Genomic DNA, 23,960 nt, shown 5'->3' with positions numbered 1-23,960 from the left:
ACACATTAAAATCCAACAATGGACACACCGGACTGTCAGCAAGTTCAAGGTCTCGCTGGAGAAAATGTAAGTACTTTTCGTAACGGGCAGTCATTTCTATAGCATGTAGAGTTATTGTGTCACTCTTTCTGCTATCCTCCTGTAAGTCTAAGCTGTGGGACCAAAATGTGCAACTTTCCAGTCAAATCAGCCACTTGCAGAGCAGATTGAGTCATCTATCCGCTTCCAACAACAACCTTACTGCAAGGCTGATGCAGAGTGAAGAAGAGAAATTGAAGGTCTAACACAAGCACACACACACACACACACACACACACACTCTGAATATATCCATTGTTATGTCAATGTCGGCCATTTGATTCATGCTGCAAATGTAGGTGTCCAAGGAGCTGTTGGAGGAGAAACTTCAGTTCAGTCAAGCAATGATGCGGTCGGAAAAAGAGGTGTTTGACCTAAAGGAGAAGTGAAAGTCGAGTAATTATAAATGCAATATAATTAATATAATTGTTGAACACTTTCATTCCCCAGCACCGTCTGTATTGGGTCATACATTTGCTATGAAAAGTGAATGCACATATTTAGTCAAATAATCCGTATTATCTCCCTGTAATTGTCTAGTCACCTTATTTTGGGTTGATATCTTCCTTGAATATCAGCAACTGCTTCTAGATGATTGAGCATCAAAATGCTCCATAACTATGCAACTGTATGGTGCACTGATGACTGAATATAACGTGGATCATGTTGTCCAATACCTCACAGTTATTTTGGTAATGGTAACATGGTAAAACCGTCAAATAAGATTATGGTCCGTATTATGTAGTTCTTAAAATTTGGAATTTTTAACCTTCAAAACAAAAGAATTCAAAATAATGTAGGTTAATGGCGTCATATAAAGTGCAATATAGTAGCGCGCCACTAGATGGCGCAATATAAACATGCGACGCACAATTGACGTCCTCTTAACTTGTGGGCATCGTCTGTTTTCAACAGTGTCTGCGGTTACCATTGTTGAGGTAATAAGCCAACTCAGCGTGACGTCAGACCTACAGATGGAGCGAGATAAACTACTCCAAGAACTTCGGTCAGCCCAGGCTTGCGTTCAGGCTGGAGAAGAGAGCGGAAAGGAGCTGAGAGACGACCTCACTACCCTCAAGAACAGCTTTCTGGCCTTGTCACAGGCTCATGACACTGAAGTGAAGCACAATGAAGAGCTGAGCTCTGACCTTGGCCTCAGCTCAGGACACTCTTCATAGGCAGTTGGAGGAACAGCACAGGCATGTGCACGCAACCATCCAAACCCTCCACTGTGAATCGGAAAGGGTTCAGTCCTTATTCAGCCGTATGCCACATGAAAGGCTCAAGGTGGGAATTAGAATGACATAAACATTGCTTTTGGTGAGAAGTGGTGTTGGCTGCAATAAACAATGAGCAAAAGAACATAGAAAAACATGTAAGGCCTGCGCTTCTCCATTTAAAGCCTTGACTCTTGTTTCATTAATATGCATTTTTCTTTGATGCTTGGAAACCAAGATGAGCTTAGACGCATGTTGGAAGAAATGAAGAACAGTTGTGAGGCGCTACTAAAGAGACTCACGGAGCAAGTGTGAGGGCCTGTGCATGGTTTTCAGGGAGTTGACTTTGTGTTTCCCATTGGAGATGCTTGGATTTTCTGTTGATCATTCCATCTGCTGGGTGGTTCTGTCTTGCGCTTTCTTAGTCACTGAATGATGTGGTTTTGTTAACCATTCATTTTAACTGTGTTTGCTCATCAGTGTGGCATTAAGTCACGAACACAAGGACGACGAGCGAGAGATTCATAGCAGACAGCCCAAGCTATCTGAGCAGAGTCAAGTGAGTACACTGCATATGTAGCAGACATTTTTAGTCTAGACATAAATGTTTACATTACTCTTTATTGAGGTTGTAGTTATACTTGTTGATATTTTATTTGTTTTAAATTAAAAAAAAAAAGCCAAACTGGATGACTTCTGTAGGTTGGAGTATGACCTGTCTTAAGGGAGGTAACATTGGTTTACATTTAAGATCCTTCATTGTGAGAGACTGAAATAATATATATGTCTATTTATACTTCACTTTAAATCCCTGCAGCTCTATTCACCTGGCTACTGAGGCAGACCCATTGCTGCAGACTGACTCTGTGTTTCCCATTCTTTTACCGCATCCTAGTTCACTGCATCTGCTCATAAAATAGTTCCTTAGTAAACAGGTTAACTGCAGTATGTGGTCCCATTACTGCAAAGCTAGTTTTGAGTCACTGTGTTCAGGGTGATGTTTGCTGATGGACTGAAGAAGTGTTGATTTACAGTTATGTTCTCAAATAAAACAGACAACATGTCATTCAGAGGGGAAAAAAAGCCAACAGTAGGAGGGCAGCATGTTCTGACTGGCGTTCTCTCTCTCTTCTGAGCATCCAGAGCACTGTGAAAGAGTTGGAAGCAGAGAACTCCAATTTGGAGTTGCAGTTAAAACACCTGAACAAAGAGTATCGCACAAGGCTTGTGTGCTACCTTCGTGACATGATGGTGAATAATGACCTCACGCAATTGGATCGTATGTGACAAGTAACGGTTCACCGTCTGCTTTTGAGAAAGTATTGATCGACAACCATGGAAAAACCAGGGCTAGATTCATGAAGGAGTTGGTTGACAGAGTTCTACAGGATATTCGCTCGACCGACTGAGTCAGGGAGGAGCAGTTAGCATCTGCAACCAGCCTCTATAAGAAGAAACTGCACAGGATCACAAAGGCACATCAGGATCTACTTGTTGCTCACAGGTCGGCATCGATTCTTTCACCTCTTCCAGTCTTCACTTTTGGACTATATATATATATATATATATATATATATATATATATATATATATATATATATATATATATATATATATATATATATATTTCGTGGCTTCAAAATTATCCCTGGCACAAAAGCGTGGCCATGGTTTGTTTAGTTCTGTTGCATTTTCTTTGTATCCCATCAGGAAACTTCTGCTGAAAGAAAAGTAGTGGACCCGAATATGTAGTTCATGTCTGAAGTCAGGCCTGTAAAGAACCTGAGCCCATCTCATGCTGTGATGTTTTAGATGGCACATAGTGTGTTTCCTTCCTTAAACTGCCATTTACTGAAACACTCAGTCTTATTCTCAGCATTCAGAGGGACACGTTCAAAACAAGCGGTGGCCATGGACCGTCCGATCTCCAACCAGAGCTCAGTGAAGAAGCTCACCTGGACAAGGTTCAGGAGGTGTTGTTTTCATTGGCTGCTTCACATTGACACATCTGCCATCGCCTATTTAGGTGAAAGACTTTTCTTTGTATCCACACTTCCTTTGTTATTTTTTTTCTTTGTGCGCAGTGAAAAAAGCCCGACGGCAACCAAAAACATGTCTGCAGTATCATCATTGATGATCATATGACAATGCAGACTTTGAAATTTCATCCGTGCAGTCTCAGTTCACCGATGTTTTTGCTGACTTTGCTGAACACTTACTAGGATCTGTGTGTTATGAAGAGTGATACAAAAAGGTGCATCTGGGACCATATGTCTATTATGACTCAACTTTTGTTCTGTTCATCTAAAGATGTGCTACTGACTGAGGATGAGAGATGATTCTTTTATCGCATTGGGATATTTTAATGCTTGTTATCCAGGTTTCATATAGTCTATGTTGTGAGTTTGGATATATGTTTCATGTTTTGTGTGGAATTCTTTGCATTCTCTGTGTATTTTAATACTACATTCAGCTTCAACAGACCACCCACCAAAATTGTTTGGAAACTGCTTACTCTTCTCCTCTCATTATTATCTTTCACACATTGCATCGTTCTCTGTTCTATTTGACTGGTGGTTTCCAGGTGGCAGTTCTCCCTGCTCTCACAGTGAGCTGCCCAGAGTGAGTGACTTTTGTGAATTTTGATAGGTGACAAACGTCGTCAGCTGTAGCATTTTTGTAGGAGAAACTCATGAAAGCTGTAACTCCATCAGGGCCAGTGAACTGGCTCAGGCATGTGACGCTTCCTGTGTGGACAAAGTAAAGCAGCTGAAGCCGCTGTCCTCTGAGGTGAACTGAACTCTTTCACTTTTACTTTCAAATCATGCTAGTGGAACATCAGCAGTCTTCAATTTCTCACTCAGGAAAGCTTGGAAAAGGAGCGAGCCGCTCTCATCACGAGAGCAACAGCAGCTGAAGCAAAGGTTTTTGAGCTGCAGAGGTACAGGGACAATCAACTGGCCAGGTCAGCCACTTGCCCTGATACTTTAGTCCTCCGTGTATCGAATGGAACATTACCAAACTCCTGCAAAAGCCTATTTCAAAATGAAGGCAACCTTTTAAATTTGGCTTGAAACGTTTTGAAACAAATAATTTTCAGCATGACAAGGACAATTTTCTGGCTTTTACTATAGTGAAACCACTTCTGACAACTTATTCTTTTGCATCTTATTCATCTCTAAATACTCCAGAATTAGGTAGTAGTCATTTAAGCGCTAAATAGAAAAGGTTGTCAGGGATAATTTGACGTCACTAGGGGGAGCCACTCTGAGTTAAAGCCCCTCTGAAAGGCCTAAAGAAATCTGGCCTTGAGAAAAAAATGCCAGGAATGTTTGTAAAGCTTATGTCAATTTCACGAGCTGGGGAGAAGAAAGCGTGGTGACAATGAGGGGTCACCCTGGTGAGAACAATGTCATTACATCTTAGCCAGACGTGTACATGCCTGTAAACACTTTCCCCCAGCAAACAAACCAGCACTGTGAGGTGATGTTTGATACCTGAGCCTTAGTGGGAACAGGCTCCTCTCCTGCTTGAACTCTTTCCTAGCAGTTCTCTTTGAATGAAGGTTTTCATATCAGATTAATTAGAGCAGATAACGTGATGAGTAGCTGTGAATCATAAAAAGCGACTGCACGGTTTAGTGGAAAAAAATGTAGCGGACGCATTTATCAGGAAACAGAGGTTGCCTGTGGGAAATGATGGGAAAAGTGCAGGAGTCATGCGCACGTCACCCAAATCCCCCGTTAGAGGGGGGGGCATGCCAGCCATGAGAGGGGGGTGTGAAAGTTTTGGAGGAATGGGAAGTGGGATTTTGTCTGTAATGTATTACACTCCCGGGCCCTGGGAAAGGGGGCGGGGAGGGGGGGTGTTCAGCTTGGGCCAGTGCCAACATAGTCAGTGTGCCAAAGTGCTGGGTGCTCAGGAGCTCTCCTCTCACCGGCAGGTCTGTGGGAAAATCACAAGCAGGTTGATCTTTGCGGTCGTGCCAAAAAACCCCAGCGAGCAGGACAGCAGGGATCTCTACTGTTCTGAGGTGGAGAGCGCTCTCAGCCGGCCTCTCAGAGCAGCCGGGCGAATAGTATGTGGCGGTGTATTGAACATTATTCTGGCAGCCAGACCACTCTCTCTCCCTTACTCTTGACTTTTGGCTTGAAGAACCTTTGATTTGCAAATGTGTGACCTGGTGTGGAGATGTTTTTTGGTCATTTGTAAACAAAAAAGAAGTGTTATTCATCATTTTTTCTTTTCATTTGAGATTGGCTTACCACCCATGAGTCTCCTCGGTCAACTGTGACTCTTCCAACCTTCTACCTCCTCAGTGGAAAAGTGGATGCTCTCCTCCAAGTCGGTAGAAGACTGAGGTCCTCCTCTCCCACCTTCTTCCTCCTTCTCATTTAAAACGTACCTTATTGTCTGTTTACATTTGATTTTTGAGCCCTGTACGTTCGCTGTCGCGTCCTAGGACGAGCAATGTGTTGGTTTAAAACAGAAATAATGTTGGGCGCAGTTTTCTGTAGCAGCTCCATATAAGTGAAGCTATTTCCACATGTGGAACACATCGTTCTTCATACAACCTAGGAGTTGTTTTGTGGACCCTGGTGAAGGTTGTTTTGTACTAATGTGGACATTGTGTCTCACAGCATGAGGCTGTGATTGAGCCACAGGTTCTGACTTGTTGGTCCATGAAAATCCAAATTCTTTTTCTTACTTGCTCAGCTCAGGTGTGAAAGCCAATGACAACAACGAGCAGTTTCTGTTTTACCTGTTGGTGCAGTTCAACTGAAATATCAAGCTCAAGTTTTGGACAGATCACTGGAGTTAATACTGAGTGAAGGCCGTTGCCAAAGCATTATTCTTACATTTGTACTGCTTTTTAATTCTCATTTAAATGTGGATGTTAAACTGACAATACTGTCATTGTCTTTTGTAGCAGCTGCTGCATTAATGCTGCCTGAACAGTGATGAGCACTTACATCTATATATTTCAGAGGATTGAAGTCTTCACCACAGGATACTTCCTGAGCTGCAAGACAGTTGGGAGAAGTCAAGTTTCGGCATCCTGTCACAACAGCTCATTCCCAAGTTTGCAGCTCAAACATTTTGTGTTTTCTATGGGCAGATTTCAAAATAAATGTTGCCGGCAGCAGCTGGCTGTGCATATTACCATTTAATAACTATGCACTTGGTTTCTCATTTTGCTCACACCCGTTTTTGTTTTTTACAATCTAACTTCCAATAACAACGTGTACGTCATGTGATTATAGATCTGGCCTTGTTGAAAGAGTGGGGGGAAATAACTTTGTGTGAAGCGAGCATGAACACATACTAGCACTTCAAGTTTGCCTCTGCCTCTATCTTAACTAGTCAGAGGGAGGCTTGACTTGTGGTCTGATGGAACCTTTTTGCATTCTCTGTGTATTTTAATACTACTTTCAGCTTCAACAGACCACCCACCAAAATTGTTTGGAAACTGCTTACTTTTCTCCTTTCATTGTTATCTCTCACACATTGCATGGTTCTCTGTTCTCAATGTTTAACTGGTGGTTTCCAGGTGGCTGTTCTCCCCGCTCTCACAGTGAGCTGCCCAGAGTGAGTGACTTTTGTCTGATGGAACCACTGTTGAGTTATTTGGTGGCAACCTGCCCCATACTGCCTGGCAAAGTATGACCCAAGTAACACACTCATGATGGTCAAGGCTGGAGGTGCGAAGGTTATTTTTTGGGATTGTTTGTAAAGCGCACAAGGCGACTTTACTGAGGTCATCCAGCGTGACAGTGACCTAAAACGTACTGCCGGGGCAGCAATGGAGCGCTTCAGCAAGTCGCGTTTCAGTAGCAGAGTCAACCAAATTTTTTGTAGTTGGTCAGCAGGTAGATTCATGTTCTGTGAGGTACTCACAGGTCTGTGTTATATGTCTTTGCCAGTGTTGAAGTTTTCCAACCCGATGGAACTTAACCCACTAAACTGCAATTGTTTCCACTGTAGACTTGGAATACATATTACTTGCTATACCATACTGTACTTGTATGTGGGCGTTGGAGTGGGAAAATGTTCTGAGTGTTTCTTGCTGAGGATGGGAAGCATCATAGATTAATGCAGAGGAAGCAGCGAGCATGGGCTGTTTGTCAAGAGGCCCTTTGTTTTAGGAGGTACATGCCTAATTGATATAGGCTTAATGAGAGCGAGCTGTGTGTGAGCAGGGGGCTGGACAACCCACTCATAATTGGAACAGACAAGCGGCGTGGAGGAGAGCACAGGGAGGAGATTTATGGGAACGCAAGGAAGAGATGGGAAGAGTGATAGAGAGGAAGACAAGGTGACAATGCGCAGGCCGAATGTGGCGGCAGTGGGAGAGGAATGAAAGAGTGTTGCCGCATCATGTGAAAGACGAGCAGTGACAATGGAAATGTGAGTTTCAAGTTCAACCAGGCCATTCCCATGGGAGTTCACTCGCACGCTGCGCTGTCATGACACAGTTGTAACCTTGAATTTGTTAGTGGACCATCAATGAACCGTGTGTCACCACGCTGCCTCGTCGCTGCTTGACTATGTAAATATAAGAAGGGTTAATGTTCGACTTCAATGAGAAAACACTAACATTTTTTCAGTTCATCTGTTAAGCTGAATCTTGATGTCGAGGCATTAAAGACAACACAAAGGAAAACAAATGTTAGGGAAAACTGTGGAGACTACAGTGAATGCTTCTGAATAAACTGAAAATCTTGCCATTATTTTTCCGGAGAATAGGTGAGGACCTCAATATGACCGTTGTTCCTCATGTGAAGTGGTGAGGATAATGAAGATGATCCTGTAGTCAAAGACCTCACTGACACCATGTGACTCACTTTGAGCAATAATATACTGTGCATAATTCAGTGCCCTTTACACGCCTTAGACAGGATGTGTCACATCTGTATGAACTTATGAACTTGAAAAATGCATATCTGACTTGACATCTATTAGAGCAGTGTGTGCTTTGGACAGATGTTGACAATCTTTCATTTCTGAAGAGATTTCTCATAAAATTGAAATATGTCCCACAGAGATTTTCTCCAAAATGGACTAAATGCAACGTTGTCAAATGTTGTAAATGTCTTTGACACCTGTCTTTTCTCCTCTGATGAATCGTCTTCTCGCCCCCTCCGACTGTCTGCCACCATTCAACCCCAAAGCTTCTCTCCAGACAAGCTTTCAGAATGGAGCGCTTGAGCGAGGGAGGGGCCATGGGGTGAAAGTGGGCAATGCACAGAAGAACTATGCACTTCAAAAAAACCTTGAAGAATCAAGCCTGAAAGCTCCGGAGTTCCTGGGTGGCTGCGAGAGAGGAGAAACATAATGGACAGAATGAAATTCAAAAAGAAGGCGGTGTGTGTGATTGTGGGGACGTGAGAGGGAATTTACCGGGGAAACAATCAAATGTTTTTTTAAAGAATTGCGATGAAGAGAAAAAGTGTGTGTGAAGGAAAGGCAGAAAATAGGGTGAGAAGAGAAAGAAGGCAGAGTTACAGTAAGGGTGAGAAAGACAGGGGAGGGAGGAAGCCTGATGAGCAGCAGCGAGTGAGAATGAGGCTGAGCGAAGGAGAGAGGGACAGACCCTCTGCTTTCCCACACTCGGCTTGTTCCCACACTGGAACTGGCTAATCCCTGTCTTAATTGGGTGAGAATTCCAGCGCATATGTTAGCTTGGAATGAGCCGGAGCGAAGGGAGAGGAAAGACTGGGAGAATCTGACATGTCAGACGGGACACAGTGGCTGGACTGACGCACTCAGCAAAGGGTCACTTTGCCAGAGTGTAAACTTGCTACCTACCTGTCAACACGTCCCAAACATAAAAACAATCACAAGGGGTGTAACCTTGACCCTTTGTGAAAAGTGCCCTTAAAGGACATTTGTTAAGTGATGTACAGTACAATTAATCCCTTAAACCTATGAGAGTGTCACCGCATCGTATGTTGGATGTTAGTGCCACTCCTGACGTACAAACAATTCTCACACAAATCCACGTTCACCACGTTCAGCCATTTTAATTTAGATAATTATTATGTGAGTTATAATTGGTTAATGTAGGTTTTCTTCATTAAGAAAATAGTACTGAGACAGCACATACCTCTGCCAAGCATTTCACAACACACCACACTATCATACCTATAATGTAACGTCCGCGTTTCTAGAATGAATCGACATTATCAACTAACCCTCCATGGCAGAGGTAACTGCTGGACTGTATATTATCGTATTGCTTTGTTGTGGTGTGAGCATCAGTTTTCTCCCGAGGAGAGAGAGATTAATTGAACCCTTGGAATAATAAATGTGTAAGGAATCAACAGTCCCCTTATTGAAGCTCAAAAAAACCAACAACTTCACCAAAATAAGTGACTTTCTCTGCTCTCCTGTTATTTTACACTTCATTGCATGTGCTATCAAAATGTCTCCACATGAAGTGAGCTATTGCTTTTTTACTGTTACATTCTTTTAAGAACGGAGGAGGTCCTGGTCCTCATCTATGCTGCCTCCCACTCAGGTACTGAGTTAAGGATACAAGCAGAGGTGCCATTTAATTAAAATTTTAATCTCGATTAAATGCACTGAAGCTTAGTTAACTCCTGATTAATGGCACACATTTTGTATCTGTTCTAAACTGAACTTAAGGAAGATGTTATCTACATGAGAATGGCCATTAATGCTTTCCTCACGCGAACATCTGTTTGCTACAACACGCCAACATAGCAGAAACTGTCTAGAACAGTGGTCCCCAACCCCCGGGTCGGGGACCGGTACCGGTCCGTGCATCAATTGGAACCGGGCTGCACCGTTTTGTCTTTTAGCTGAGTATGAAGGATCTTTTATTTTGAAAAAAAATAAATAAATAAAATAACAACAAGGCTGTTCACGAATTCAACAGTCTGACGGCCGAGGGGAAGAAGCTGTTCCTGTGACGGGAGGTTCTGGTCTGGATGGACCGTAGCCTCCTGCCAGAGGGAAGAGGAACAAACAGTCCATGTCCAGGGTGAGAAGGGTCGGCTCTGATCCGACCTGCACCCTAGAGGCATACAGGTCCTGAAGAGGTGGCAGGCTGCAACCAATCACCTTCTCAGCAGAACGTACGATGCGCTGCAGTCTGCTCTTGTCCCTGGAGGTGGCGCTGTTGTACCAGACGGTGATAGAGGAGGTGAGGATGGACTGGATGATGGCCGTGTAGAACTCCACCAGCAACTTCGTCGGCAGTCGTAGTTTTCGTAGCTGCCTCAGGAAGAACATTCTCTGCTGGACCTTCCTGATGAGGGGCCTGATGGTTGGCTCCCATTTGAGGTCCTCAGTGATGGCGGTTCCTAGGAAGCAGAAGGAGTCTACAATAGGAATAGGTAAACCATGATGATGGTGGTGTCATCCGCAAACTTGATCAGCTTCACGGACTCGTGGCTGGAGGTACAGCAGTTAGTGTACAGGGAGAAGAGCCATGGAGAGAGAACACAGCCAGACACGATGTTGAGGGTCCGAGTGTCGGAGACAGTCGTCCCCAGTCCCTAGCGTTCATGCACTTTATATTTGGTTTTGTGGTGTATCTGCTGTTTCAACTGTTCAACTGTTCTAACTTAATACCCACGGGCCAAATTGCAATTGTCAAGTGTTGACCGGTCCGCAGAGATAAAAAGGTTGGGGACCACTGGTCCAGAACATTCTTCAGAATAACCTCTGAGGCAGTGGAAAGGTTCAAAAACATGCTGAAAGCACAACATTGTATGCACTACTGCCACTCTTGTGTCCTTCAAGTTACATTTAGAACAGATACAAAATGTGTGACGAATTTGCCATTAATAGCAAGTGAACTCTTTAATGCGATTAATTGAAGCAATAACCATCTATTCACAGATGGATTTTATTCTGCATATAGAAACATTTTGTTTCCATACACAACCATGAATTACATCTTGATGCAGATGAGTGCCACGCTCTGTTGTGTAACTGGGTGAAATATTGGTCCAGCTTATGTATTAGTCAGAGGAACCAACACTATAAACAAGCACAACTGAAGCGGAAGAAGTTGCCAGTGATGAAAGTGAAAGATTTGAGCGATTTGTCAGTAGTTTTTGAAGAAGGTGAGCAGGTTCATGCAAATGAAGGACTGCAGCGCTGGTTCTGGAAGCGATGGCTCATGCATGTCAGAGGATGAAGGTGAAGGATCAGACATGAACAACGGTCAGCTCCAAAACACTGGATGGTAATATATGTTACACAGTGGCGCGCCGTGCAGTTCACACCTAAGTAGCAGTTAGTCCTGAAATTACGGTCCCAAACTCTGGCAGACAACCTGGCAACACAAGCCGGCTGAATTCTGATTGGATAAAAACTGTAACCCAGAAAAACAACAGTCCGCTATTCTATGACATGAATATGATTATGAGTATATAGTGTAGTATAATATACATTATATACTTTAATGTGACAGTAATGTAAAAAAAAAAAATCCATATTTGTTCTAAACACGCCCCATTATCTTTACTATCTGATGTGTACACACTCAGCCTCAAACTCAAGGACTTTTGACACTGTTGCTTCTCTCCACTCTTTCCTCTCTGAACTTCCTTCACCCGGTTTTGATGAAAATCTACAGATTTTTGGAAGAAAAACAGGCTCACACTTGCTTCACAGAGGCTGGAACGCTTGTTTACATTGACACCACAGGGATCAGGACAGGACAGGACTTATTTAGTGTTTAAATTCAGCAGAACCAAACGTGTAGATTAAATGAGATCATTTCATACCCCATATTTATGCTTAGCCCCAGAACCGTTTCAGGGACCCTTTAAAACTGTGTGGTTAATACTGCCTGGAACGATCCATTCTCCCCCCCATGTTGACTACCGCTTATTTGGGGTCGTGTTGTCAGGGGTGACATTCCCAGCACAACAATGTCATAATCTCCTCCTCCCACTTGGACGTACTCAGAACCACAGTTCTGAGCCTCTACTCAGTGCATGAGCGCCCTGACTGTGAGGAAGAGGTCAGTTAGTTAGTTATTTTGTTCTTCAGGTTTATTATCATAGTGACTTATTTGAGTCTGGCTGAATCTTATTTGACTGACACGATATCAGCGTCTGTTTTTTTAGCCTTTTGTTGTGCCGTTGTCGAGTAATAAATCCAACAGTATTCCTCGAGTGATGTCATCTCTTTTTAATTTCAAGCGTCATTATGACGGTGGGATTAAATGTCGCCACATTCACACTGACTCCACGGAACTGTGCGCCGGGCGTATCAGTTGAAAGATCTCACCCTGAGGCAAGAAGATACTAGTGGCATGACAAAACAACCGTGAGTGGCAGTTTCGTTCCTGCCTACTTCTTCCCTTAATAAACAAGTTACACAATGAGAGCCGTCCAAGAAGTTCCAAGAGAGGTAACCCGACACGCCCCTGAGAAGAAACACGCCGCACTAGTATTAGAGGCCAGCAGGCCTGCTCGGCTGTAGGATTAGACACAAGGAACACTGACGTGGGTGGCAGGTGAAGAGGAGAGAAACCAGCTGATCGCCAGGGAAAGTTTTTTCTCTTGTACTGAAATGCAGAGCACTATTACCCAAGCATCATAATCCCGGCAGTTAGTCGACAGGCTCAACAAAAACAGGTGCAGCGGTGAAGTGCTCTGGCAGGAAGAGACACCGTCAGACACCAGCCGACACAAGTCTGAGTCCCAGTTCTAAACTGCAGACAGATGGTGGGCTGAGCTCAGAGGATTTCTGAGGAGAAGCTGCTCTAATGAATCGTATCATGTGATTAGAGTGATTTGTTGTCTAGTTTCTTGGTGTATTGAATGTTCTGCGAGTAGCTTTTGGAAGGATATGGAACCCAAGAAGCTTTCAAGTTGGGATGAGAGCAAAAAACAAAAGCAGCTTGAGGTCAGGAGGTGTTTCTGCTGCACACGGGAGTATTTGCAGAGCCCCAGTATGTATGTATTTAGGGGCACTATTATTAATACTCACCTTGCTTTGCCAAATATTTGTATTGTGTCATCCCATGCCACTCCCTCTTCCAGACTGAAAAAGTGTTTATTGCCGCAGAGATTTCATTTGTGAGCTGTTCAGGTCAGCCTCCCAGCAGGCCGGGGTCGGGCCCTGCCAGTTCTGTTCAGTTCAAACCCTGGAGTTGCTGGGGTTCTTTAGTGGGGGGTCACAATTCATCCCTTCTGCCTTCCCTTTCAATCCCTTTTTTTTTGGCGGGAAGATACCAAAGTCTACTTGCTTGACCCAGCCTGTGTTCCTTTGCCGGACCTCCTCCCGGAGCAAAGTGTCGCCCACCTCCACGCTCTGTATGTCCACCCTGCCTTGATTGATTTTCACTGCACATTTTGGAAGGGATTACAGCCATCTGCATGCTCTTGAGGGAACAAAAGCGGCTCCTGGCCCTCCACTCTTTTAGCTCTTCAGAGGGATAACATGGTCACATAAACATGCTCTTACACGCTTTCCATTCGGGATTCACCTCTCCACCCACCCACACTGCCCACTCCAATGGAATGCTGACCACCACTTTATACGCTCAAGTCCAACTTGTCATGGAAGGCAAGTGAGTTTGTTTGCTGCCACTGTATTGGAAGACAAAAAGCTTGATGTAGAATCATATATTCAGTATCTGAACGCATATAAGTTTGGAATCTGAGTCTTGGTGAGACACAATGGTTGGCTCTCTGTTGCTGTGTAATGTTTCCTACTGAGTTATTGTACTGATCAGAACAATATTTTTTGCTTGATTTCATCTCGTGGTAACATGAACAATGAACTGCCTTTCAAATTGTTTATCACAAAGATTGACACCAGACCTCTTTTCAGTCTCTGGCATGGGCAACTTGGAACAAGTTTACATAATAAAGCCATGCTCTGTAAGTAACAATAAGAATTGTGATGTTTGATACCACTTTCACTAGTACAACTACGACTAATCACTGATACAGAGTAACCAATACCACTTGTACTTCTGATGTATATTAACCCAACAGCAGACAGTTTTGAATGAAGGGTTTCAGTCCAAAGTAAAACACAAGCGGCGCTCTGAGTTTAGTGCTCAAAGGTGCACCTCTTGGCTCCAGGCTATGTCCTATTTTTTTCTTCTCCACGACTGACGAATACTGTCAGTTTATAGCGAGACGAGTGTGCACCGCCACCATGGCTATAACATGACTCCAGCCTGAGACAGAATCTTTGGCATGAAAGTCCCTGGGTCTGTTGATTTTTTTTTCCTTTGAGTACTGGTGACTGGTATCGACAGTTCACCATACGTTAAAATAAGCCTAGTATTGACCCGATACGAGGATGCATGAAGGTGAGTGGTTTTCTGCTAGACCTTTAATGCAGCAGGTCATGTCTGTGAAACTGTCCACGGTGAAACGGTTGGTACGTGAGCCATGTTGAAGAACAAACCTTCATCCACAAAGACTTCGGAGCAGGGCAAATACATACAACAATACAATACACACCTCTTTATCTTCAAGATGATAGTTAGCCCTGGAAAAAAAAATTGCCCAATGATTGCCATGTTGAATCCCATGATCCTTTGCGGGTTACATTAACAAGCTTCTATGAGATCACTTCTAATGAGATCTGGCAAAAGGGATCTGCGAAACAGTGTTTTGTGTTGGCACCATGTTTGTTATTTATATTCACCAAATTTCTCCTTTATGTTATTTATGTTAAGGTGATGCTTCAGCTGCTTGCACTGTAGACAACTCTTAAACATGGAAAAGCATAGTAGGATACCAGGATGATATCCATGATGCTATTATACTTGGTTTGGCACTTGACTTAGCTGATAATTTCTGTTATCTTATGTATTGGACAAGGCCCTTCAGTGGAAGTGGTTTCCAGAGTCATCCATGCAAGAGGTTGTGGAATTTGTTTACTCCGAACTTGATGTTCAGAATGTTGAAATATGTATTTTTGTGTCTATCTCTTTGCCCAACAGAACCCACTTCTGTATATAATGTATTGATGTTGCAATTTAACTTCTGTCTTTTGTTATGTGTGTTGCTGGAAGTGAGGTCAAGTTAAAAGACTCTTTAGGAATTTTAGTGGTGAATGGTTTCTGAGCGATGCGATCGTTGAACTGAAGACTGCATCTCTCTGGCTCTGAAACGCTGCACGAAACATTTATGATGTGGCTTCCTATTTTCCTGGCCCGATGATGGGAATTGGCACGAAGCAGGTTGAGTCAGTTTTGCAGAATTTCCATCTGAGGATTATCTCTTCCAGCTGTCCGTGGGCGTTGTGGGAACAAGAAGATGTCAGCTGTGAATGTGCGATGGCACGGCCTTCACCCTCAGCTGGTGTTGATCTGATGGAAGGGTTCTGATGCATAATCTCTGAGTCACAGCAAGACTTAGTCAGACCAAACTTGGAGGGGGTGGCTCTGATTCAGCTGTCTCTTTAATGTGAAATGTGGCAGAAACACCCTGTGCTGTCAACCCCATGGTGCACTTTCTAACCAAGCCTCTTTCTTTACGCTGAGGGGTTTGGACGTTTAAATGGGAGTTTAATAACTGTTATACATTCATTTTTGTTTCACGTAAGCATTAGCTATTAATAACTCTCCCTACAGTGCTGAAAAGTAATCGGAATGTTTTGCTTACATCTTGTGTCTTCATCATAGAGTACTAGTTACTATGTTATACTGAAGTGGATTTTTTTTGTTTGTTTGTTAAAATGCCAGCCATTGAATGCGTTTATTTGATCACCACATCATGATCCAAAATCCCTGAACTACCATCCTGTTTCTGAGCGGCTGAGTGTTTTAGCTACAGCTGCAGCTGTGGAACAGAATGTTTTATTTTTTTTTTTTAGTGTTTTCCATTTTATTATCCACACTCCATTACAGCTGGTTAAATATTTTAGCATTTAAAGGCTGCCACTTTACTGGAGTCTTCATGTTTGGCTGCACGCTTGATGGTTTCTTCCAAGTTTCTTATGCATAAAAATCAGCTGGATGTCATTCCATCCAGTCAAATTGGCTCTTTAAAAACAGACTGCTATCACTGAGAGAAGCAATATAATATTTTCTAGGGTCAGTCTTGCACTCTGCACATCAGCCAGAGGGGAAAAGGGATTGAAGGAATTGGACAGGACCAACCTGTTTTGCATATCCAGCACAGAGCTAGTGACCAGTGTCACAGAACAGCTGATGAAGCTTTGCTTTGAATAAGAAGAGACAACCAAGAAGTGATGAAAAAAGAGTGAGATTAAAGAAAAAGAATACAGTGCACTATGAGCTCAAGACGCTGATGGGGAACAGAAGTGTTGGAGTGGTGGGTTTTCAGCACTTTAGAGAGGGAGATTGGAGCAAGTAATATGTCGTCCCTGCTCGTGGTAACGTGCATGCACGTTCAAACACTGGTTGGTCTTCAATGTCCTTCCATGAAAAGAGACCGGGTGGATGTTCTGCTCCATGGGAGTGACCACTCATTCAGCACTTCCCTATTCCCCCTGCGGCTACTGGAAGTCCACACCCAACAACAATGATTCCTATTTCTTCTTCCTGACTTCGTCACACCTCACTCTGTCGGCCTCTCACTCCAGTCACCCCACAGACATAATAAAAACTGTGGAGCGGGGGAGGAGGGCTTGAAGCCCGTCACAGAAACCTTATAAAATGATATGTAATGTGGTTGAAACCAAGGACCAAACATATCTGCAACATTACCGCTATATGGACGGCAGTGTTGGAGTTTGGGGGTTCGTCTCGGGGTCACTAACAAGGGAAAACAATGTAGGAAGTCAATCTTTGTAAAAGTGTCACATGATATATTGGTTGGGGGTGAAAAAAAATGGAGTGCTCTTTGTTTTGGCTTATCTGTCTTGCAACAATAACCCCTGATGGACTGGAGGGGAGAGAGTGTGTGTGTGTCCAGGGGCCCACGGCAGTGGGATATTTTAAAGGAGCAGTGAGGCGGTAAACTCAAGCAAAGGTTCACATCGTTGCTGGCTAGTGGTGGCAATATTGTGTGCAACTTCACGTCTCACACGAGGAGCAGGTTATTTCCACCTCACCTCAAGTCTGTGTCCACTTTGCAGCTGCTCTCTTTCCCACCCACTTATATCGGACTGTTCATCTGAGGTGCGTGAGCCGCAGAGGCAGCTGTCCTTCATATTTGCCGCTTTAATTTCAGCTCGTGAATTTTTTCTCATTCTTGCTATACATCCTGCCTTCATGTGGTGATGCTGAGAACTAGTGTTGTAGTCAAGACACACACACGTTAGTCTTGCTCTCTGTATTCTCTGTTCTCCACACGGTTTTCTCCACTACGCTACAAAGGGCTGTGTAGACTGAAGAAAATGGACACAAAACATGTAAAAGCAAGCGTTTTGCAAGACTATCTTGGGTTGGTTGCTGCAGTGAATGTAGCCACCTCAACACAACCAAAGTCTGAGTCACATCACGCATGACCAATGGCTGAAACCAAGTGGAGAGGCATACAGATATTAGAGAAGACCCTGGACTGCGTAGCTCCCGGTCAGGATAAAGACAGTGACTGTGTGGCACCTCAGCTGAGCACAGTCTGCCACGGTCTGCACTTCACTCTAATTTATTGCTTCCTGACTCCTGAGAATGGGAGGACCAGGCACGACAGCACTCCAGTCCCTCATGTCCACCTCCTTCATCCGAACAGCCTGAGGGTCCCACACACTGCTGAAGTCTCTGCGGGCCCCTCGCCTGTGTGTCTGATTCATGGGCGCTGCCAGTGACTTGGGAGCGGCTTCCTATAATAGAAACAGTTCGGATCAGGCGTGAAACTGTTTAAGTCGTTTCACCACGTCGGAGCTAAACCCTCCAGCCGTTTACACTCCGACTCTGCTTCATTTCAAAGAAACTTCAGACACAAGTAGGTTGATTTCTTGGGTTTATATTTTAGAAACACATACACGTGTACGGACACACATCAATACTGAGACACTCTTATCCACAGGACACATCAGCTTCATAATCACATATTTACATTCATATATATATATGTATTTATACACTAAAAACATGTCAAATGGCAGTGCAGGCTTGAATCACTCCAGCTTTCCAGTTTTGGTTTGATTTCCTGTTGATACAGTGCATGATATGTATTGAAACAGCTTCGATGTTTTCCGCAGCCAGATGAGCTGATGAGCAGTCATTTATTTCATTCCATACAAATAAGAACCTGTCAGTGGAAGTGACATGAGCCGCTGTGGTACCAACGGTCCCAATTTGGCCGACAGAGAGTGAAATCTCTGAGTTGGCTACAATGTGAAAGTGCTCTCAGCACCAGTTTCAGCTGCTGTGGCTGCAGCGGCGCTGACATATATTAGACTCTCTCTCTCTGCTATGCTACATATATTTGCTCATTTGGTTTTCAGTGATTGCAGCATCACTCCTCAGGTCATTTCCCTTTAATGCATCAGTGCAACGCTCCCCCTACTCTCTTCTAGAGGTTGTAGTAACACTGAGTTCGACCTCTGTGCAGGCCAGCAAAATACAATGCTCTAAACAGTGTCCAGCCTCACATTCGGCGAACACTGGAACAGGTAGACATTTTCACTTGCGCCACCTTGGGCAAGCTTGCGTACAGGCATGTCAGAGGCAGTAACCTTCCTGAGTTTTCAGCCAATGACGTACTCTACATCCGTCCTCTTCACCCTCCAGCTGTCACAAGTGTTGAGGACCTGCTCTCCGTGTATTGCACTGAAACGGTGTGGAGACACTCCTCGTATCTTTGGACACACGGCGCCACTGTGGCAGCCTCCACCACATCTTCACGGCGTCTTCCAAGTCTAGGGAGACAAACCCGGCCGTCACTTCGGCCTTGGTTCTGTGTGAGAGACACGCTGTGAGAGACACGGCCGCCTCAGTCTACAGGCAGTTCACAGGGGATCTGCTGCGCCGCCTTCGCCGTCATGTAAGCGTGATGGAAGTCTTTGTAGCGCGGCGCGCAGCCCAGCCAGGCCTCGCCAAAGTGGACCCGCCCGGTGAAGAGGAAGCTGCCGGGGCCCGGTTTGACCCCGCACTGCAGCAGAGTCCGAATTTCCCCACGGCTGCCCAGTCGGCTGTTTTTGGTGAAGAGTGTGTACTTCTGGCGAAACACTCGCGTGGCGCTGACTTTAATCACCGCCGCTCGCAAGTTGTCGTCGTCCTCCACCGACTTGATGTTTCCTCGCACAACTGTGGGCGAAAACACAGTCAGTCACCTTGTCGTTTCCGTGACTCGCAACTGATGCTGAAATGTCTAAGTCTAATCCTCCAAACAATTGTTGCTAGCTCCTGCTTCCAATTACAGCTTCATCAGGCAGGGCTCCCTCTCTAGTGTGTGAGGATTAGTGGGGGTGTAGAGGACTGCTATTTCACCTTTGACCTTTGCGCTGTAGGGCAGAGGATTTGGAGGCAAACAGCACTAAACCAATTTGACACAATCCATTTGTAGAAACTCTGCCTTTTGATAATCTAAGACCAGATCTGAGGCAGTATTTGTGTCCAGCAACTACAGATGTGTATATAGCAATGAATACAGTGTTAACCATCACCTGTGGACAGGAGGAGGTATTGTTGCATGACTGTGTTGTCAGATTAACTCGCCCCAGTGAGAACCGCCACAGTTTGAGTGATGCATGTTTGAACTATATCATTTCTACACACCAACAACATCCAGCTTCCTCACAAAAAGTGAGGTAACAAATGACCGTATTGGTTTTTCTCTAGTTTCGTTGACATTGTTCGGGGCTGCAGCGACAACATTAACATGTTAACTACAACAACACTTTCTTCTTTGTGAAAATGCAGTGCTTCAACCTGACCTATTGTGAGTCACAGCCAACTACTCACCAAAGTCACTGGTGCAGACGGCCATCAGAATCTCAGTGTTGTTGCAGGGTCGGCAGGCATCTGAAGGACCACCAGAGAGGAAAAATCAGTTAGTGAACTTGCGTAACACTGGGGAACACCTATATGCTAATGCCCATCGAGGAAATCCGGGACCTCAAACACAGGAATGTGAGATTCCATCTTAGAACTCAACAAAGCAGCGGCCCACCGCTGCGCTCTAACAGACAGCTGCTACTTTTACAGTTGGCAGCGGAGGAACCAGCGGAGCTTAAGGTGCAAGATTCTTCCAGTCCGGACCACTTAAATGAAACTTCCCCCCTAAAGCCGTCCTGGGTGTCTACAGTCACACCTCATCAAAGCTTGTGGGGCTGGGGGGCGAGGAGGAGGGAGGACGGGGGGAGCTGGAGGGACTTCAAAGATTTTATTTTCAGGGACACGATCCCAAGTCTAATAAAACCGTGACCTCTAATGCTGGCGGGGTGAGTCACCTTCAGATATATGGATGGAAAACACATTTTGGAAGATCAAGTTCTAAATACAAACTCCTGTCACAGGCTGTCAGGTAAAGACAGTTATCCACAAATACCATAATGTTTTCTGACGTTTGTCCTGAATGAAGGCCCGCAGCCCACCCCTCACATTCCTCTCCATATTGAAAGTCTCTTGATAAATGGGATGCCTTCCACTCCAGTCCTGCACAAACCCCCTTCCAGCGCTCAACAGTGTGTGTGTGGGAGCCAGAGGGGAGGGGGGTGCACTGGTCTACAGACAAGTCTCCCCGCAGCGAGGCAGCTCAACAAAAGAGCGGAGCATCTCAGCTGGGTACTGGCCTCCCTGTCGCCTAGGCGACGGCAGTAATCCCAGAACGCTCATGCGGCATCCATTCAAAGGCCTCTGGACTCTGGAGAAAGACTTGCACACTGTGCTTTTGTCCCCCCCTTCCTCTCCTCTCCACTGCTCTCCCCTGCTCCCAGCCCAGGCCGGCCTGCGGGGAAAGTCTGGCCACTTCCTCCAGTCAGCCAGCAGAGCCTGAGCTCAATCAGGATTCCAGCCCAGAGAAGATTTCATGGTGTCAAATATCTGAAGTCTCATGAAGTTCTCAGCTGAAGACAGTTGGGGGGGGATTTCGCAAACACGGAGATGACCCATTTAGAACAGCACGTACGTGGACGCAGTCCCACGGCTCACGTTCTCTCGGTTATGATAAACTTGAGCAACACTGCTGGCTGACTCACCAACATTGCTGAGGCGGTTGGAGTCCAGAGACAGCCGGGCGGTCCAGTCCCCCCTCAGCTCGTACCGGAATGAAGCGATCCGCCTGCTGATGTCCTGGTGCGGCGTGGCCTGCAGGAAGAGAGCCACCTTCTCCCCAGGTGCCCGGCTGAAACAGCGCACCCTCGGAGGCGGGGAGGACTCCAGACGGTCGCCCACCAGCAGCTCCAGCACCCCATCTCTCTCCAGGTAGAGCTGGGCGCCGTGGAACTGCTCGGAAGGTTTGACGCAGGCCGTGATGAGCCCTGAGCTGCTGCCCCCGGGGCCGATGGCCACAGAGGGCAGGCGAGGCGACAGGGAGAGGCGCAGGGCACCTTTGGGGTACAGCCAGTCCAGGGTTCCCTCAGAGCAGTGGAGGGATATCTGCTCCACGCTGCCCTGCTGCTGCGACAGACCACTGTGGGAGCAAAAGGAGAGGGAGAGGAGTTAAACCAACCCACACCAGGGTGCCCCATCAGCCCACAAGTTATTCCTGCTGCTGCACTTCAGATTTGAACAGAAATATCATTGCTTTGCTTCTATAGGTCCTTAGGTGCCCACAGGAATGTTGGCAGCACAAGGTCATTCACTTAAGTTAGTTTCAAATGTACCATATATTCATTGTGTTGGGTGTAAAGCACATACTGCCATCTTGTCTCTCTTAAGAACATAAGAACCTGGACTCGAGTTGTCTTCCAAACTGCATTGAAATGAACTGCAAATTCAGATCATTTCAGCAACTGAGCTCTGTGCCTTTAACCTGTGGATGTGTGTGAGTCCATCACAGCATGAACGCACCATTACACGTCACTCAGCGAGCGTCTCATCTGATGTCCCCCACCCCGTCTCCTCCTGCAGGCGCAACCCCCCCAACATTTACATTTGCCTCCAATGACAAGTCTCAACAAGTCTGCGTCCTGCATTGTCCCGCAACCTCCGGTCACTCGCACTGAACCCCGGGTAAACCTGAGATGAGAAACGCTGCCAGAGCGCGGAATAAGAAGCGAGACTTGCCTTCCCCTCCAGCTGCACTGGTCCTCCGAATAGTTGCACAGAGCTGCTTCAAACATGACAAAAAGTACAATCCAGGTCGAGTAAATTCCCAAAGAAGACATCTTCAAAAAACCGACGGAGACAGATAAAGAGAAAAAAAAACCAAAAGAATCTTGGTACTGATTTAGTTCCAACTGTGCGCAGCTATAACGCGCGGTCGTCCATAGTTCCCTCACACCGGTGACTGGAAGACAACCGCCGACCTCTCCTCAACTCCAGGAGTGTGTGCGAGTGGCTGCCCGGAAGAAACTCCCCAACTTATTCCCTGGCTGGAAAAACTTCAGCCACCAATCAGAGCCCGACCACAGAAACTTTAAACCTCTCACACAGGGAGGGAGGGAGGGGGAGGACAGGGGGGTGGGGGATGTCGCGAGTGCGCTGCTCTTCACCATTGTGAGTCTGCGGAGGGCTGAATCTGTTAGTGATGCCTCAGTCGAGTATAGGAATTCATGGCTCCTCCGGCTTCATATCGAGTATTCATCTCTTCATACAACCATCAAGTATTATTTCTACGTCATTTTGATACATCGTTCTATAGACATTGTTCACTGAAAATAATAATCTGTATTTATTATACTTCAACTATTGAAGCTTTTTACCATAATATTGTTTTAATACAAAAGCAAGATGCTGTTTTGCAATTTCGCTACTCTTCTTGAGAATATATCACAATATTGGCAGAGCAAGCTTAATCTATAACTGCATGTTTAAAAGTTTTTTTTCAAAGGTTTTTTTTTATTAATATCTCGAATTTAAATTTGAATGGCTTTTTATTATTTTGCATATAATTTCTTTGGTCTAGTTTATCAACTATAGTGCAAGCTGCTGTATTTTGAATATGACAAACAATAAACATAATGTATCCTTCTTTATATCCTTGTTGGATCAAACATCAGCCAGTAAACATCCATTTTAAAACACAACAAATAGTAGTTTCAATTAGAATTCTACAAAAAGCCAAGGAAGAATGCATCAATCTCTACTCACATATTTTCCCTGTGCGCAGACGACCCACGACAAGACCATAGTAACACATGCATCACACAGTGCAGACATCTTTGTTTATATTCACCACTGACTGTGTCTGATGTTCCACATCAATCTTCATTTTTTTCATGGCACATTAGGAGTTAACGTACCATGCCATTTGTTTTTCTTATCTTATCAGCAGTTTAAATCCAATTGTTTCCACATCCTGGCGAGGTGAAAATTCATAATAATCTTTAACCATTAGTTTAAGTGATTGATAATATCAAAATATTGCTTCTATAAATATGACAAAACTACAGCTGATCCACTATTGTGCCGCAAGAGAGTGATGTTAAAACAGCCGACTGGAAAATTGTAAAATTGAAAGTATTTCCTCATAAAAACCTGCATCTTAACTTTGATAACATAACAGAAAGATTGCCATGCTGCACACGTGAACATCGGCATATGATGCAACAAGGGAGCAGAGACGAGTCATTTTTTTCTGTTCTATGTGTTCCTTTTTAGTAGCAAAGGCCATTAGAGCTCATATTCATAGAACTGAA

The 23,960-nt window shown here is 44.8% G+C and overlaps 2 protein-coding genes across 2 annotated transcripts; one reads left to right on the top strand and one right to left on the bottom strand.

Annotated features, from left to right (window-relative positions):
• The first annotated feature begins 18 nt into the window (after nt 1–18).
• On the top strand, nt 19–6,078 carry ccdc78 (coiled-coil domain containing 78). Its single transcript, XM_053866196.1, is given in 14 exon segments — nt 19–66; nt 147–278; nt 378–463; nt 529–536; nt 994–1,230; nt 1,534–1,606; nt 1,776–1,854; nt 2,367–2,576; nt 2,630–2,799; nt 3,160–3,268; nt 3,880–3,917; nt 4,010–4,085; nt 4,160–4,260; nt 6,012–6,078. Coding segments are annotated over 14 exon segments (1,434 nt in total).
• Nucleotides 6,079–18,181: 12,103 nt separating this feature from the next.
• metrn (meteorin, glial cell differentiation regulator) lies at nt 18,182–23,760 on the bottom strand. The gene is made up of 4 exons (XM_053865479.1): nt 22,387–23,760; nt 21,357–21,790; nt 20,122–20,181; nt 18,182–19,464 (listed from the first exon to the last, which is right to left on the bottom strand). Exons 1-4 carry the CDS (start codon nt 22,485–22,487, stop codon nt 19,151–19,153), a joined length of 909 nt encoding a protein of 302 aa, XP_053721454.1. The 5' UTR covers nt 22,488–23,760; the 3' UTR covers nt 18,182–19,150.
• Between the last annotated feature and the right edge of the window lie 200 nt (nt 23,761–23,960).

This window comes from Synchiropus splendidus, chromosome 5 (assembly GCF_027744825.2).
Source record: "Synchiropus splendidus isolate RoL2022-P1 chromosome 5, RoL_Sspl_1.0, whole genome shotgun sequence".
Lineage (NCBI taxonomy): Eukaryota > Metazoa > Chordata > Actinopteri > Syngnathiformes > Callionymidae > Synchiropus > Synchiropus splendidus.
This window is presented reverse-complemented; position numbering and strand designations above follow the sequence as displayed.